The 15,873-nt window shown below is 48.7% G+C and overlaps 4 protein-coding genes across 4 annotated transcripts; 2 read left to right on the top strand and 2 right to left on the bottom strand.

The window, feature by feature from the left end:
• Positions 1-1,030: 1,030 nt before the first annotated feature.
• On the top strand, positions 1,031-4,505 carry HOO65_020446 (NAD-dependent histone deacetylase HST3; the record flags this gene model as incomplete). Its single annotated transcript, XM_071006352.1, has 2 exons — positions 1,031-1,156; positions 1,248-4,505. The coding sequence occupies 2 exons, from the start codon at positions 1,031-1,033 to the stop codon at positions 4,503-4,505; spliced, it is 3,384 nt and encodes a 1,127-aa protein (XP_070861084.1).
• A 1,746-nt stretch (positions 4,506-6,251) lies between these two features.
• Positions 6,252-7,415, bottom strand: HOO65_020445 (PI-PLC X domain-containing protein; the record flags this gene model as incomplete). Its single annotated transcript, XM_071000069.1, has 1 exon — positions 6,252-7,415. One exon carries the CDS (start codon positions 7,413-7,415, stop codon positions 6,252-6,254), a length of 1,164 nt encoding a protein of 387 aa, XP_070861083.1.
• Positions 7,416-11,277: 3,862 nt separating this feature from the next.
• Positions 11,278-12,207, top strand: HOO65_020444 (uncharacterized protein; the record flags this gene model as incomplete). The annotated part of the gene is made up of 2 exons (XM_071006970.1): positions 11,278-11,295; positions 11,359-12,207. The coding sequence occupies 2 exons, from the start codon at positions 11,278-11,280 to the stop codon at positions 12,205-12,207; spliced, it is 867 nt and encodes a 288-aa protein (XP_070861082.1).
• Positions 12,208-12,418: 211 nt separating this feature from the next.
• Positions 12,419-14,465, bottom strand: HOO65_020443 (1-phosphatidylinositol-4,5-bisphosphate phosphodiesterase gamma-2; the record flags this gene model as incomplete). The annotated part of the gene is made up of 3 exons (XM_071006572.1): positions 12,419-12,927; positions 12,983-13,747; positions 13,823-14,465. 3 exons carry the CDS (start codon positions 14,463-14,465, stop codon positions 12,419-12,421), a joined length of 1,917 nt encoding a protein of 638 aa, XP_070861081.1.
• Between the last annotated feature and the right edge of the window lie 1,408 nt (positions 14,466-15,873).

Genomic DNA, 15,873 nt, shown 5'->3' with positions numbered 1-15,873 from the left:
GATCCGTAGTTCGATCGCCTGTGTCGACAGCTTTCGCGCTATCACTCTCTCGAGGCTTTTCCCGAGGGTTGACAGTAGCGAGATCAGCCGGTAGCTCCTTGGGAGTCTAAAAGAAAAAAAAAAAAAAAAAAATTGTCTCCTTTTTGCTACATAATACAAAATAAGACCACTTTTTCACGTCCTACAAGGGGTGGTGGCGCAGTTGGGAGCGCGTTAGACTGAAGTCACAAACCTCAGTTGCCGTCTATCGGGTTATCTAAAGGTCACCGGTTCGATCCCGGTTCACCCCATGTTTTGCGTCTTGCTTTTTCTTTTTTTTTTGCATTAGTTCGCCGAGGCTGGTTGGTACCTGAGCCGCTGCAAAACAGTAGAGTTGCCGCAGTTTACCCGCAAGACGCGTCGCTCTCCTGGAACGGGGCCGTTAAGCTCCACTACCAACCTTCAATTAGAAGGTGTGAGATCATAGCCATTAACGCCGATTTATTTGTGTGCGGCCCTGTTGGCTGGCTGCAATTTCTTTTCCTTTAACATCTTATTTTGCTCTTGGAGGTCGCCTGGATTCTGCTGTCCTCCTATCGAAATTCACCACCCCCTTTTTTTTATCTCACCGGCCTAATCAACGTCGAAACAAAATACGTATCGACGATTTCGTCGCATAAACGCTTATTTATAAGGGTGGCTGCTTAAATTGCTAGAACTTGGAACACCACGTTGCGTTCTTTGTCCTGCCTGCAGCACCTCATCTCCTTGTTCAATATCAATTGGCCGCTTCGTTCCAACGACTGGATGCCAGTTCTCATGTAGCACGTTTTGTGCTGTTCTATACCTAGCCCAAGTGGTGATATTTATAACTCTTACGTTTCTCGCACATTTACAGATCCAGCCAGCTACAACTCGTTCCTCTACAGTGGGTTGGGCTTTAAGCTCTGTTCTCCTTTTTGTTGCAGCTTGAGCAAAAGATTTCCTGGTTTTTTTGGTCTAGAATCTCTTGAACCGGCTATTTTGCTGCCTTAAACTCCAATTTTTAGCGATGCCTACTATTGAAATTCCATCCTCCAATAGCCATGGTCTGCAGGATATCGCAAACGCGCTTCTGAAGGCAAAGCGCATAGTCGTCGTTACTGGTGCCGGAATCAGCACAAACTCCGGAATCCCGGTATGTTTGCTTGGTCATTTATGCTTTTTTTCACTTTTTTTTTTCTTTCAATCTATGTTGTCTATACTCTAACAAGTGCTTGCTTCCATAGGACTTTCGCTCAGAAAATGGTCTCTACTCTCTTATCCAGGCCCAACTAGATGCTGCAGCGAAGGGAGACGCAGCAAACAGCACCGGATCTTCAGAGGCGCAATCTCGAAAACGACAAAGACTTAGTGACTACGGCCCGAGAACAAGCGAAGATGGGGACGTTAATTCATCAACCTCGGAGTCTAGAAGCTCTTCACAAACCAGCTCGGTTGTTGGCGAAGAAGATATCCTACAGCCTCTTTTATTCACACCTAGCCAAAGAAGGGCCGGTCGTTTGAACCGTATATCCATGGGCGCACAAGGGTTGGCGTCATCTCCTTTGTCATCTCCACCGCCAGGAATATGGGACTCCTGTGACGACTCCGAGAAACTTGAATGTGAAGAGGAAGAAAACTCGCAAATTTCTTCTTCTCAAACGCTACCTCGATCCCTTCCAAACTTGAAGGGTAAAGATCTCTTTGATGCACAAATCTGGTCTGACCCGCTACGGACCTCTGTCTTCTATACCTTCGCTACTACCCTTCGGCAAAAAGTACGCGAAGCCATACCTACACCTTCACATCACTTTATTAGCCATTTGCGGGATCGTGGAAAGCTAGTTCGATGCTACACACAAAACATTGACATGATCGAGGAAAAGGTTGGCCTCAGTACTGAGCTTGCAAATGGACCAGGTTCAAGAAGCAGATTTACCAGGAGATCAACGCTCCAGCGTGCAGAAAGCATGATCATGGTAAATTCGAATGCTGAAGGTCAACAGAACTGCCCGGATGAAGCCAAGAACGTCCTATCAGCCTCCCAGCCCACTCCGACTTTATCTCGTTTTCCATCTGAAATTTCATTGTTGAATGATTGCCCCCCTGATTCTCAGCTAGATGACGAAGACGAGGACAAGCCAAAGACTGCTCTGCAGATACGACAAAAGTCAACGGGTGTGGAGTGTGTATACCTTCATGGCTCTTTGGAAAGTTTGCGTTGTTTTCTTTGTGGAAAGTCATGCGATTGGGATCCTGTCGAAGCAGAGACTATTGGGGGCGAGCAACCGGATTGCCCACACTGTGCTGGGGCCACCGAGGCAAGAAAAGAGCGCGGCAAACGTCCTCTAGGTATTGGCAAACTCCGACCAGATATCGTACTCTATGGTGAGGAGCATCCTAGCTCACATCTCATCTCACCAATCATTACTAGCGACCTGGGAGTAGCACCAGACATGATGCTTATCATGGGAACATCTCTACGCGTTCATGGTCTGAAGGTCATGGTACGTGAGTTCGCCAAGGCTGTTCATAATAAAGGTGGCCATGTTGTATTTATCAATTTTACGAAACCCCCTGAAAGTATATGGGGTGACGTCATTGACTACTGGGTTTCTTGGGACTGTGATGCGTGGGTGGATGATCTAAAGAGTCGCATTCCTCTGATGTGGGTGCCATTGGGAGAAGAGGATGAATGGAAACGAAAACAGCGAGATGCAGCCAAGGCTGCAGCGCTGGAAGCCAAAGCAGAGGCCAAAGCTGCAGAGCGGGAAGCTAAAGCCGAAGCTAAGGCGGTTGAAAAGGAAGCAAAAGCTGAGGCTAAAGCGGCCGAGAGAGCTGCTAAAGAAGAGGCCAAGGCTGCCGAAAAGGCAGCCAAGGAAGAAGCCAAGGCCGCTGAGAGACTGGCCAAATCTGAGGCCAAAGCTGCGGCAAAGGGAATGAAGCCGGCTGCTTCAATTCAGGGGGCTTTTGCCAAATCACATGAGGTCTCATCCGAATCCTCCGAGCTTGCCGCCCCTGGATCACAGCCTGACAACAACATGCCCATTCTACACCTTCCACCACTCCGACTGAAGCGTAAATACGTCAGACGCAAGAATTCTCAGACAGCGCAGTCTGAGGTCTACAGTTCAGCATCTTCAGATGTACCCGTCCCAGCCTCGGCATCTTGTGTCTTGGATGCTCTACAACCGGTGGTGGCTGCTGTTTCTTCTGGTGATGGTGTTGGTGATGAAGATAGTACGACGGGAAAAGTTTCAGAGAAACCAGTATCAACGATTTCAGTTAATGAGGCACCTAGAGCTCGTGTTCCATTGCCTGACGAGCCAGTTTTAGGCAAACACCACATTAGCTACGCCCCCCGACCACCACCTCTATCAGAAATCGGCGGGCTTGAAAACCGAGGCTCTAAACCTAAGTTGTCTACTGGCTATTCGAAGAGCCCTAAGACAGAGAATGACGTATGCAAGAGAAGTGTGGAGGTTTCTAAAAGCCTATCCCTGATAGCCAAGTCAAAGAAGCCTCGCAGCAGAAAGCGAAATGCCGTTGAAGGTTTGCCGGTTTCCACTACTATGTCCTCGTTGTCCAATAATATGTCTGCGGCGCAAATAGTGGCATCATTTTCAACTGAAAATGGTATGGCTTCCGCGTTTACAAAATCTGCGGCTAGTCAGGCGCGATCGCCCCCATCTAGTCCACATTCTAAGATGCCTTCAATGACCAATACTCCTCGTCGCAGTGTCCTAGATGGATTTCATGGGTTCATGGTTGACATGTCGTTTACAATACGCTTGAACTCTAGTACTGGGCTAAAGGCTCTTCCCTGGACTCACGATCCCTTTTTTATCCACGATGGGCTTTTTGGCTCCATGAATAATCTATGGTCTCTCGACTTGCTACGGCCTCGATGCGACGAGTCGCCCATTCGGCTCCGTCCCCTACCACCTACTGCCCTAGATACCTTGCAATATGTGACGCTTAGTGCTGAGAAGAACGAAGACTCTGAGCTACCATCTTTGAAGGTTGTTTCTGAAGATTCTAATTCACAGTCCTGGGGACCAGAAGAGCAGCTAGCACTCGAATCGGAGGCTGACACCGACACAGTCGCTCATACAGCTAATGTACAAAACAAAGCATTAGTTGAGCCCAAAACAGGGCCACGTGTGAAACCCCAAGAACCAGTACCCATCACTACAATGCGACTTGAAGCTGATCCGGAGCCCAGCATAGAGCGCTCGGTCTGTGAACAGCCTCCATCTGTGTGTTCTCAAGATGGTGGAGTGTCTTTGCTCAAAGCTACTAACACCAAAGCCACGGATTCCGCCATTTGCGGTGTGAGTGAACAAAGTAATGGAGAAACGACTGCCACAATGACTCATGATGGCCCTGAACCTGTTGAACGAAGGAAGAGATTACCGTCACCATTACTTACTCGCTCCCGGGCCAAGGCTAAGATCGACGGGGGTAAAGAGTTGCTGCAAAGTCTTGAGACTCCTACAACATAGCCAAGAAAAAAAAGCTGCTGGCCAAGACACCAGACTGGATGGAAACGCCACAAGTGCAGAAACGGCAAATGTGTTCATACACCCGAGTTTTGCATTATTTTCTTGGTGCTTCATGCATGAAATAAATGACTTACGATATTACGAACATATTTATACATAACAATTCTATCCTATATACTATTCACATCACATGCTACCATTATTTCTGGTTTGCGTATTTCTAGCCTTCACAACATCAAGGGAAAACATGATAAAAACGATAGCTAACAAATAAAATAGCGTCAAAGGGTAGAAAAGTTGACCCCCAAGCTATATTCATAGCCCTATTCTCCATCTCTCTATTCTTAGAATACCATGCATCCCTACGAAGCCTCACCTTTGTACCTCGTTGAACCATATCTTTTCGTAGCCTGGCGTGGACCAAGGCCCGTTCGTCTGGCGTACAGCTCTCTAACATTGAAAGCTACCAAGTGACTTTAAAGACGAATGCAGAGACGTAGAAGCAAAAGCCGCAGGGAATGAAACCAGAAAACCTCGAATCCGTTGCTTTTCTCTTCTTTTTAGTCCTCTCCTTCTCCCCCACCCACTCGTTTATAATAGGATGGGTTAACAGGGGCAGTTAGTTGAATAGAGAATAAAACGGCATGGCATGTCTTAGCCCCTAAGTGAGTAGGTTTATCGTTTGTCTGCCTTCTATGTTGGCCCATTGCCAGTATTCTCTCGTAATAGCTGCCATTAATACTACTTACTGCCCTAGCTGCTACAACCGGCATGTCCTTCTTACCTCTGTCAGACCCAACCTTGTCCCCAGCCTTCTAGCGTCTCTTGAGCCCACACCCTTCCATGCCCTAGATGGACCTCTATCCACCGATGACAGTACTTGAACTAGCAAGGCTTTCTTGCGGCGACTCTGGTCCTCACATGCCTCTAACGACTTCCCCTCTACTGAAACGCTAACACCACTAACAAACACTCTCACTCTCACTCCTGTTAGTGTCTATGCGCCTAAGCGCTCAAGCATGCTGGCCTCTATCTTAACCTCAGTTCAGTAGAGAATGCGAAACTCAAGAGACGTGTTGTCTGCCACACAACGCTATTCGAGTCACAGACTCACCTGCATCAGCCTGAGAATAACAGTATATCATCAAGCACAGCACGTAATGCAGCCCAGGTAATATGTACACTATACACACGGGGCACGGTCGTAGCAGTCCCAGCAGCTTGACAGCCGTCCCTTCACTAGGGCTTGTCTTTGTGCTTTCCTGTTCTCAAGGCTAAGCATGATATGATGTGATATTTCCCGCGGCTTTGCGTTTACTGCATAGTTGACCATTCGATACAATAGGCCATTGTGCATTGTACCTGTTTTGCTCTAAATTTTGCTAATTAATTAACAAGCCGCTTTCTCACTCTATATGTGTAGCTTATATTTGTAAGACTTCGTATCTTGTAAAATGTCAGCATAGGATGTGTACTATAGATAAGCGCTTTGGACATTGTTTTGCTAACATGCGTTTATAGGTTGAGATGTAAGCCTGATATTCTATATTATGATGCAAAAAAACACACTATTCACGTTGTTTAGTCTGTTGCTATTTCCTAAATTCCCTAGCCATGAACGCCTCTATTTCATCATCAAAAAAACATGCCTCCTAAAATGCAAATTCGTTAAAAGTCATCATGTACATGTGGATGGCCTCATTGACGCTATACGTAGTATAGGCTTTAACCGCCCAGCCGCTTGCTTTACAGTAGCAGGACCGCAGTGACTAGGCCAAAGATGGACAGCGTGCCCCATTTGCTGCCGTCCAGACTGTTTGCCGGGCTGGAAGATCCGGTGCTGTCGGTCAGGTCGGTGTTGGTCCGACCAACAGGATTGGTCACATTGTTGAGCGAGTCGGCAGTGTCCATGCTAGGACCTCTGTTCCAAAAGTCGACCAGAAAGAAAGCCGGCTGTTGACCATACTCTGTCTGACAAGTGACTGCGTGCTGACCCAGGGCCCCGGTCAGGGTGGTGTTGGGACTGTTGGTAGTATCAATCATGGTGGGGTTGGGGCCATATATAGTAGTGCCGAGGATGGTGTAAGTCTCATAGAGGAAGTGATTGACCAGCGGTATCATGCCTGACGCAATGGCGGATGAAGCGGAGCTAATGGTAGATGGGCGATCCAGGGTACAGTTGAAGCCAGAAGAGGATGTAACCTCATATGACGTCTCAAACATGTACGTCCACTCGTTGAGTAGATATGAGTAGGAGGAGTTGTAGTCAATGGCGGCAATAAAGGACACAAGCCGCTTGTTGGCTGAGATCATGGACTGTAGAGTCGGCCAGTTCGTGGTAGCTGAAGTGCTTGTCGGTGTGTATCCGTACGTTGAAATTCCCGAGCCCTCGAAAACAGAGCCAAATTCGGCTGCGCTGGCATCATCTGAGTTGACAATTAGAAGGGTCACAACGTCGGTAGGGTTATCATCCATCCATGCTTTGATATCAGCCAGCCAGTCCTGTAGAGGGCCGGCATCAAGCAACGAGCAGCTGGTATGGCACATACGCAGCGTACTGTTTTCCACATGCACCTGGACCTGCAGCAGGCGAATACCAGCGTCGAGCGCAATGGTGGCGTTGTAATACTGCGTGCCGGACTCGGAGTAGCCAGTCGATGCGTCACGAAGGAAAGAGCTGTCGTGTGCTCCCATGTGGGTGATCTGGTTGTATTGCAAGTCGCAGAGGCTAGCGGCGTTGTTGCATACTGTAGCTGAGCTGGTAGATGACGATGAGGAGGAGGTGGTGGTGGCAGCGGTAGAGCCGCTGCTGCTACTACTGCTAGCAATAGCTTGCCTGGGATAAATGGCCGAAGCAGCAGCCGGTGCCACAGCGGAAAGAAGAGTGAGGAGTAGGGATGAGGGGCGCATGATGGATGTGTCAAGATGAGAGAAATTACAGCAAAGCTAGAAAGACACAAAGAAGAAACATGGAGCCACGGATTGTCATGTTATGGCCAGCCAAATTTCTTTCATCGGGACGTGGGGACAGCCAGGCTTTTTCTACTTCCACATTATGGCATGTCCTTATCCCCCAGCTGTCTGTCTTATGGCTTGGCTCTGACAGATCTTCCGTGACAGCCAAACCAAACTCAGCCCCAAACGTCCGACTAAGCCGGCGGGGCGGGTAGGTCTATGGCTTGTCGCCCTGCTGCTCTGCTGTACTCCTCTTGCGTTGCGTATGCAGATGGGTAAGAAGTCGTGTTGGTTCGCTGCTTGGTTGATGACGCGGATCCTGTTCGGGTAGCCAAGCCCACAGCCAAGCCTAAGACCAGCCAGCGCAACAAAGGGGGGTAGGAGCAACCTGTAGTGGGTAGGCCTTGCCAAACACAGCTTTGGGGGCGGGGCAGAGCGAAGGGGCCGCAGTAAGCCCAGCTGAAACGAAGCAGGGCCTCTAGGGCATGTTAGAGTGCTCAAGTGTACCTTGAATGAGAATCTTTTGAGTTCTATACGAAACGAAACACCTAGGTGTTTTGTTTTGTACGGGGGTTGTCAGCCAAGTTTCTAATGTCAGTCATGTAAGTTAATGCTTATAGAGAGGCGCTTGGGGCGCTATTCGGCCCTCTCTGATCGGCCGGATAGCTGTCATGCCTTTCGTCACTGTCTGTCGCTGCCTGTCACCTTTTGACACTGACTGACCATTTTAGGTTCCCACTCAGTTATTTTGCCTTTGTATGCGCGGCCTACCTTGCTTCTCGTCGCTAGTAGCTCGTATGCCTGCAAGCTAAGCCCCCAAACTTGCGTGGTCACAAGAATCCCCCATTCCATCCACCCTGCCTAACCTAACAGCAACGGCTGGGTCATTAGCCAGCAGCCAGCATCAACTGAGATAAAAATAGAGAATTTGGGCTTTGGTGACAGCACAGCTGTTAACTAGTATATGAGTTGAATTAGTTTTGGCCCATACGTCCGTCTGCAACACAATGCGAAAGACATGAATCGCGTTTGGTTGTGAAAAGACAAGAACCACAAAAGCGACTGACTGGATATTTAAGGCCTGCTTTCTACCTCATCAACCCTGGAATGTATTCAATGTCTGCCCACTATCGAAATGGAAAAGTCCATCTTTTTTTTGATTTTGAGTACGTTTAACGCCGACTAGAATCACCATGATTGTCGCGTCGTTTGATCTTAGTGATTCCAGTAGACGTTAAATATATTCAAATCAAATCACCATGATTGTAGAGATTTGGCCGCTAAGCTGGTTAAAGCAGACCCCCCGGAGAGTTCTGGGTGAATCCCGGATAATCTGATAAGACGTTGTGCTTATCTAAAGGGCTAGCATATAGGGAAAGAAGGGTAGCTACTTTGGAGACAGGAGAGAGAAAAATTGAAGGAAACTTAGAAGGTGGAGGAATGAAGCCTTTAAAGCAGACTTCCGAAACTGGGTGAAAGAAAACTGCCCGAAGATCAAGCATCTCGGTGGACCGCTGAACTGGCCGAGACCATATGACATCGGTTGGATGAAGGGGCTACACAGAGGTACAGTCGCCCGGATCCTGGCAGCGCGCTCCGGACACGGCGACTTTGAAGAGTATCACGTGCGGCTCAACCACACGAATGCAGAAATACGATGCCCAGTCGCAGGGTGCGACCAAGCCAAGACCTTTACCCATGCATGGGAGTGTCTAGACAATGAGAAGAATCTGTCCATGAGATTTGTACGAAAGCTCCTCACAGGAGACAAGAGCTGCAGATATCTGGCAGGAAAACTAGACCCTAAGTGGAGGGTGTTCCGCATTGGGACGTGAGAGGGGACGGCATGGGGAGAAGGTGATTTATCGGGAGAGGGAGTGTGGAGGTACGAGTCTGGTTTTCTTTGCTACCTTTCTTTTGGGAGCAATTGCGCTTCGCTCGCCAAAACTCTATAGTGAACCTTGCAGAGGGTTAGTTCTGTCCGGTAACCAGTCTGGCGTCGTTTGATCTCTGTGATTCCCGTAGGCGTTAAATAAATATATTCAAGTTCAAGTTCATGCTCCCAAGCAAGCTTGATTTGATTTGAATTTCTTTTACGTCTACTGGAATCACTGAGATCAAACGACGCCGGATTGGTTACCGGACAGAATTAACCCTCTGCAAGGCTGACCACAGATCTCAGGCGGGAGAAGCTCGTATGCTCCCAAGCAAGCTTGTTACTCGTCTTCCACCTGTAGTCGTCAGAAACAAAAAAAAAAAAAGGAAAAGCTCACCCCTTTTAGTCCAAAATAAGCGCGAGTTTTTTCCGTCAAGCCATGCGCAGTGGTCAACCACTGTCGAAACTCACCATGGTGTAGCTGGTTATCACGTTCGACTGTAACTTGAAAGAATTGCCATCGAAAGGTCACCGATTCGACTTCGGTTGGTGAGAGCACTATTTGTTTTTTTGCTTCTCTCCGGTTTTCCATAGTTCCTCTATATTTATTTACTCGACTTAGTTGGCCCCCCAGATCGGCGTCTTTTTTTTACACATGCATTCTTGAGCCTACGAGGCTTTAACATGCCTCAGGACAAGCAATTCCCTTGTATCTCTCAGCCCGTGCAAGCTTGAGCTTTAGCATTGTGAGCTGAAAACTGGGAATATTCGAGATAGTCTCGCGTCCTTGCTTCATATGGCTCTCCGTTTTAGGCTGCTCTGCAGATAGTAATAGTCCGATAGACAATACACGTGCCTCAACATCATATTAAAGACATGCTTGCTGTGAGGGTGAGAGTGCATTTTCCCTCATTTCGCCAGGTCAGAGCCTGTTAGTAGACCAGCCCTGACAAGCTGTAGCGACTAGGCTTCTCTCAGACCTCGGGGTAGATTGATCCTAGGACAGAGCTTGTCTTCTCGGCTTTAGACAATGTCTTCAGTCGCCGATGGCCTGCAGAATAATAAAGTAGTGCTTCCATCCAGCTCTGTGCGAGTAAAAAGCTCTTCCCACCCAGCGTCTATATCGCTTGCATAACAACACACCGACACCAACCTGCATTCCACTCTCTCAGTCCCAGCCGGCTTTTGCTTCTGCTCCAACGACTTGAGCCAACTTCAGCCCGTAGGATTCCCCCTCCCCCTCAGAGAAAATAGAGCAAGTGCTTGCCTTCAGCTCGACATGGATATAGCTTGCTGCATGCACTGCGCGTATGTTGTACGTCGACGTATGGGATCACACAGACCCAAGATCTAGAAAGTCAATTACAAGAAAAAAAAGTACTTTCACTAGTGTAGACGCTATAGGCCAAATGCAAATCACATTTCTTGGACACTCGTAGGCAGGGGCCGGCTGTGGCTGCGATAGTTATTGATTGGCCTGCTGTTGATATCTGAACTAGGCTTTGTAGCAAAGATGAAAGCGGAACTATGCCAAGTTGGGTTTAAGCTTTAGTCTTGTCTAGGCCCTTGCAGAAGGAATCTACACTCGGCCTCACGGTAACGTAAAGATCGCCTCCAGCTCACCCATCAGCAACTTTCTGACATAGTCTCCCTCAGTTCTCTCCCAAGACGGCAAAATGTCTTAACTCGAACTGGCTGTATCTCCATCTAGAGCTTACCCGACCACCCCGTGCAAATGATGGATTGTGTGGCCAAGAATCATACAAATTGCGTGACGGGCTGTTGTACATATAAGGCGTGGCCAGTCTCCTTCTGCAAGTGCCAACAAGTCTCAACATACGAGATACACATCCATTTGTTCTATCCCTAAATCCCCAACTCAACATATTTCTTCTTCTTCTTCTTCTTCTTCTATCCATCATCATATAACATATCTTCAAAATGTTTGGCTTCGGCGATGTAAGTGTTCTTTCAGCTTTCTCTCGGGTCCTGCGCTGCCACTAACGACCTTTTGCTATATAGTCTGACAAGGACAACAACCGTCGTGGTAACGACGACAACGACAGCAACACCAAGCGTTCTGATCGTGGCGGTTATGGCCGCGACGACGATAACACCAGCTCCAGCTATGGAAACACTAGCAGTGGCCGTGGCAGTTATGGAGATAATGACAACACTACCTCTTCTGGATACGGCAACACCAGCGGTTCTGGTCGTGCTGGCTATGGCGACAATGACAACTCTACTTCCGGTTACGGGAATTCCAACAGCTCTAGCCGTGGTAGCTATGGCGACAACGACACCACATCTTCTTCCGGCTATGGCGGCGCTTCCTCCCGCAGCGGCCGTGATGACAATGACTCGTATGGCTCATCTGGCCGTGGCAACAACAGCAGCAGCTATGGCAGCAGCAATGATGACGATTCTTATGGTTCCTCGGGACGGACATCTGGCGGCCGCAGGAACGACGACGATGATAACTCGTATGGTTCGTCAACTCGCACATCTGGCCGCGGTAACAACAGTAGCTACGGCAGCAACGATGACAATGACAGCAGCTCATACGGCTCATCAACTCGCACATCTGGCCGCGGTAACAACAGTAGCTACGGCAGCAACGATGACAACGACAGCAGCTCATACGGCTCGTCTGGTCGTGGCTCGAGCGGCCGTAGCGGAAATGATGACAGCGACTCATATGGCTCATCAGGCGGCCGCCGATCAGGCAACGACAGCGAATCGTTTGGTTCCTCTGATCGTACTTCTGGTCGTGGTAACTCTGGTGGCTATGGCGGTGGCAATGATGACGACTCATATGGCTCGTCGGGCCGTGGCGGCAGCGGTAGTTACGGTGGCAACAATGACTATTAAACAGTGGAGTTGTAGAATTGGCTGTCTAGACGTTGTGCGAGACACACGAGGTTTACTAAAGCCAAGCTGGCAATGATAATAACCGCGAAAGTTCCCTGTTGTGGACTTTGAACCTTGTCTCCATTGTGAATATCTCATATCTCCTGTAACTATAGAAAAGAAAGATCGGGGTGCTATCATATTGCTCCCCTCTAGATAACTATACACCTCGTCAAGAGCCCAAGACCTTATTCTTAGTAATCTTAACTAAAAGGACACCCTTAGTTAGCATGCCATCAGTGTCAAGGAGATGAACGAATCTCCAGCCCTCTCTGAGACGGTCTAGGCGAATGCAAGCCCAAGCCGCTAGATCATCGCTGCCAATTTCATCGTCACGAATGGTGAATCGGACAAAGGTCAGCTCCTCAATAACACCGGAAATATTAGAAAATTCGAGACTTTCGCCCTCAAAATCTGCATTGCTGCCTTTCTTTGTCTTACTACGCGCCTTGTATTCGGCTTCATATGACTGGTCATCGCCAGCCTCTGCCATTCCGGTGTTTAGGCGTTCGTTTGGAGTCTCGGCGTGCAGCTCGATTTTCACGTAGGGCTTGAAGCCTCTGTCGGACTTGTCTCCAGGGGGCAGGGGAATATTCTGAGCACCGTAGACCTCAATCGTCAGGCCATATGTGTATCTGGTAGCGCTCTCTAGGGGGAAGTCGATTCCCTTTGATCGGTAGCCTAGGGGAAGATCAGTAACCAAATTCTTGGCTTGGGCAAAAACACGGGGACATACCTGGAGGCTTCAAAACATAGCCCTCGGTACCAGCATACATAGCCTCGTTTAGCATCATTCCCTCATCCAGATTTTGCCAGTTCAAAGCCACAACCTGGGCTCCCTTGCGCCAGCACGAAGCAGGCTCCAAGTTGCCAGACCGGATGCGAAGGCCGTGGGGATAAGTGCGCATTAGGAAATTCGTGTTGTGCTCTAAAAGCGCTTTTCCGTTCTTCTGGTAATGCTCCGCAATAGCCTTTTCGGAAAGGGAGAAAATGTGAGTAGGCATAACAGCTTCTTCCTGTTCGAGGCTCTTGAATGATATCCCGCGGCAGTTGAAACCAAGTTGGCTGAGTTCGTGAATAATCTTGGACGGCTTGATCTGTTTGCCAGAGGCGGTAGAGGCCTCTAGCTCTTCAGGACTGAGCTCTTCAGGGATTTCAGCCACGCCCTCGACAACGGGGGGAGCGTATTTGACCTTAACCACAAGCTTACGCTTAAGATTGGCAGGAGTTGGCAGGCAAGTGGGCTCATCGCCAGGGGGAAGCAGAAGCATATCGCCCCAGGTAGTCTTCATGATATCCACCATAGCTTGCTGTTGAAGAGCTGAGCAGTGTACCTCAAGAGACACTATAACAGGCAGATCACTTGTGACAAAAGCGGTTTCGGCAATGGCTTCACAGACATCGCGGAAGTAGATTTCTTTGGTAAGCGTGTAGCCGTGCAAGACACGAGGCTCGGGGAGAGGAGCAGGAAGGTCTGGAATCGGGGCCGCAAGCTTGTCCTCTGCGCAAAAATAAAGATCAGTACGACAGGCTATGCTACAGGTACGCTGGGGAGCATAACGGATAAGCCACTTACCTAAAGTAGTTTTTTCCAGCTTAGACGTAGTTTCTTTGATAGAAGCCACTCTCTTGAGCTTGCTCATGAAGCCCCCCTTTTTTCCCTTTTTGGTTGCTCTTCTATGCTCTTCAACCTTGAGCTTGTGTTTGCGCTCATCGTCGTCGTCGCTGCTGCTGATAGAACTGAGATCATCCGTGTCCTCACCATCCCAAACATCGACTTCAACACATCTGCAGCCTCTGAGCAAGACGTTGCGGTAGGCATCGGCACTGGAGTCACTGGATAATTGGTTGCCAGTCAGGTAGGTATTGTGGCTGGAGCTGATAAAGTAGCTGGCCAAGGGCCACGAGTAGTCGTCAGTTTTGCGAGTAGAGGTGGCAGCAGAGTTGGACGAGGCCATGTATTCCATAAAGCTCTTCAGGTCTAGTGTTTCTTTGCCCTCCCAAAACTCGGAGTCCTGGCACTGGTCCCGGCTACCATCATGCTGGACGTTTTGAGCAAAATTGGCAATGGCTTCCCGGTCCCAATCCTTCTCTTTGCCGTAGTAGTTAAATATGTTTTTGAGATATGCTAGGTTGGACTCGTTAAGGTAGCTTACTGAGCGTTCCTTTTCGCTATGGCCACCGCCGGCTTGCAGTCTGGGATCGTGGAGAGTACTCATGATTTGAATGTTGGTTTTGCGGCGCTTCAAAATCGACACTAATGATGATAATTAGTGGGCAAACAGCGGGAGAGAGTTGGCCACCTTGAAACGCACTTTGAGGGATTGGTAGCTTAGATATAGACATTAGACCCCGCCCGTAAGCTTTCAACGTTAGTTGTCAGTCCGTCTAGAACAAAGACCAGCTGCCTAACAAGGATTGGGACAGGCAAAACTTAGCATGGGCCTCATATAGCTGAACTGAGGGGCATTGGAGCTTGGAAGGATTGCGACCTGACGGGATGGAGGGCTATACGTACATGAAAATAATGACTGATGAAGATAGTGGGCGATTACTTTGCTAAGGCGAGCTGAGCGTGGCAAGGTGCATGATGATGGCTCTATTGATGGAGAGAACAAAGAGAGGGGACAGGGCTATGTTAATATATAGGAAATGGCCAGCGAGTTTGTCACCACAAAGCTAGGCAAATGCTCTTTCATCTTGTAGGCGGTCAGGTCAGCCTCACAGAGGGCGCACGTTTCAGCTAGAGAAGAGAAAAAAAGTGCACCAGAAGCATATGAGACAATGAAGCTTGCCCACACCTGGTGCATAGCCTGTCCCTCCTTCACTAGTGATACGACAAACATAAATGTGGCTGTGATGTGAAAAGTCAGGTCCTTAGGGTTTGGGTAAAGCGGGGAAGGTGGCATGTCAATGTACAAGACTGAGGGATGGGCCATGTGTCGCAAGGTACCATGCCATGTATAATACTCTATACCTGCAGTATACCAGACCGCGACTCAATATTTGCTCTTTCCCATGCTGCATAGGTCAGAATTAAATGTATTGCAGCTCCTTGAATCCGGAGAATAACAACAGACGAGGCGTTTGATGCCATAGCTAAGAATCTACTTCTCTGAGCGTAATTGTCAGCTAGCTTTGCAGCTGGGACTCGACTCTAACTGCTGCTGGCTGCAGACTAGTGTTTCGCATTGTGGATGCAATAGAGTAGCGGATTAAAACCGTCTTGGTATCGGACTGCAAGATCAGGTATGCTGTGTAGGAGCTTGTTGGCCACATGTACTACGTCTGGTCTTGGCGGAGAGAGCCTTATCCAACGTGGTTCTTATTTTCTAAAAGGCATGGCATTCTAACGTCAGTACACTTGCGTCGCCAGGGCCCCTCTGCTAGCCTAAAAGAGCCTAGATTTCATATACTGTCTGTGGGGAGCCATGCTATGTTAAAGGGGGATCTTGCTGCCCAATAGCACGAACCCAAGAATAGCCAAGTTCTGCACAACAGATGATAGTACAACCCAGCGTTGAGTCTCTGTCCAAGAGCTTTTGCTACTGCCAATTGCCCTTTTTACTTCTAATAGACGGCCCAAACTAATCAACGAATGCCAGCAAGCTGGTAGATAGTAGTGTA

Source organism: Ceratocystis lukuohia (assembly GCF_044167205.1).
Source record: "Ceratocystis lukuohia strain C4212 chromosome Unknown Supercontig2_pilon, whole genome shotgun sequence".
In the NCBI taxonomy this organism is placed as follows: domain Eukaryota; kingdom Fungi; phylum Ascomycota; class Sordariomycetes; order Microascales; family Ceratocystidaceae; genus Ceratocystis; species Ceratocystis lukuohia.
This window is presented reverse-complemented; position numbering and strand designations above follow the sequence as displayed.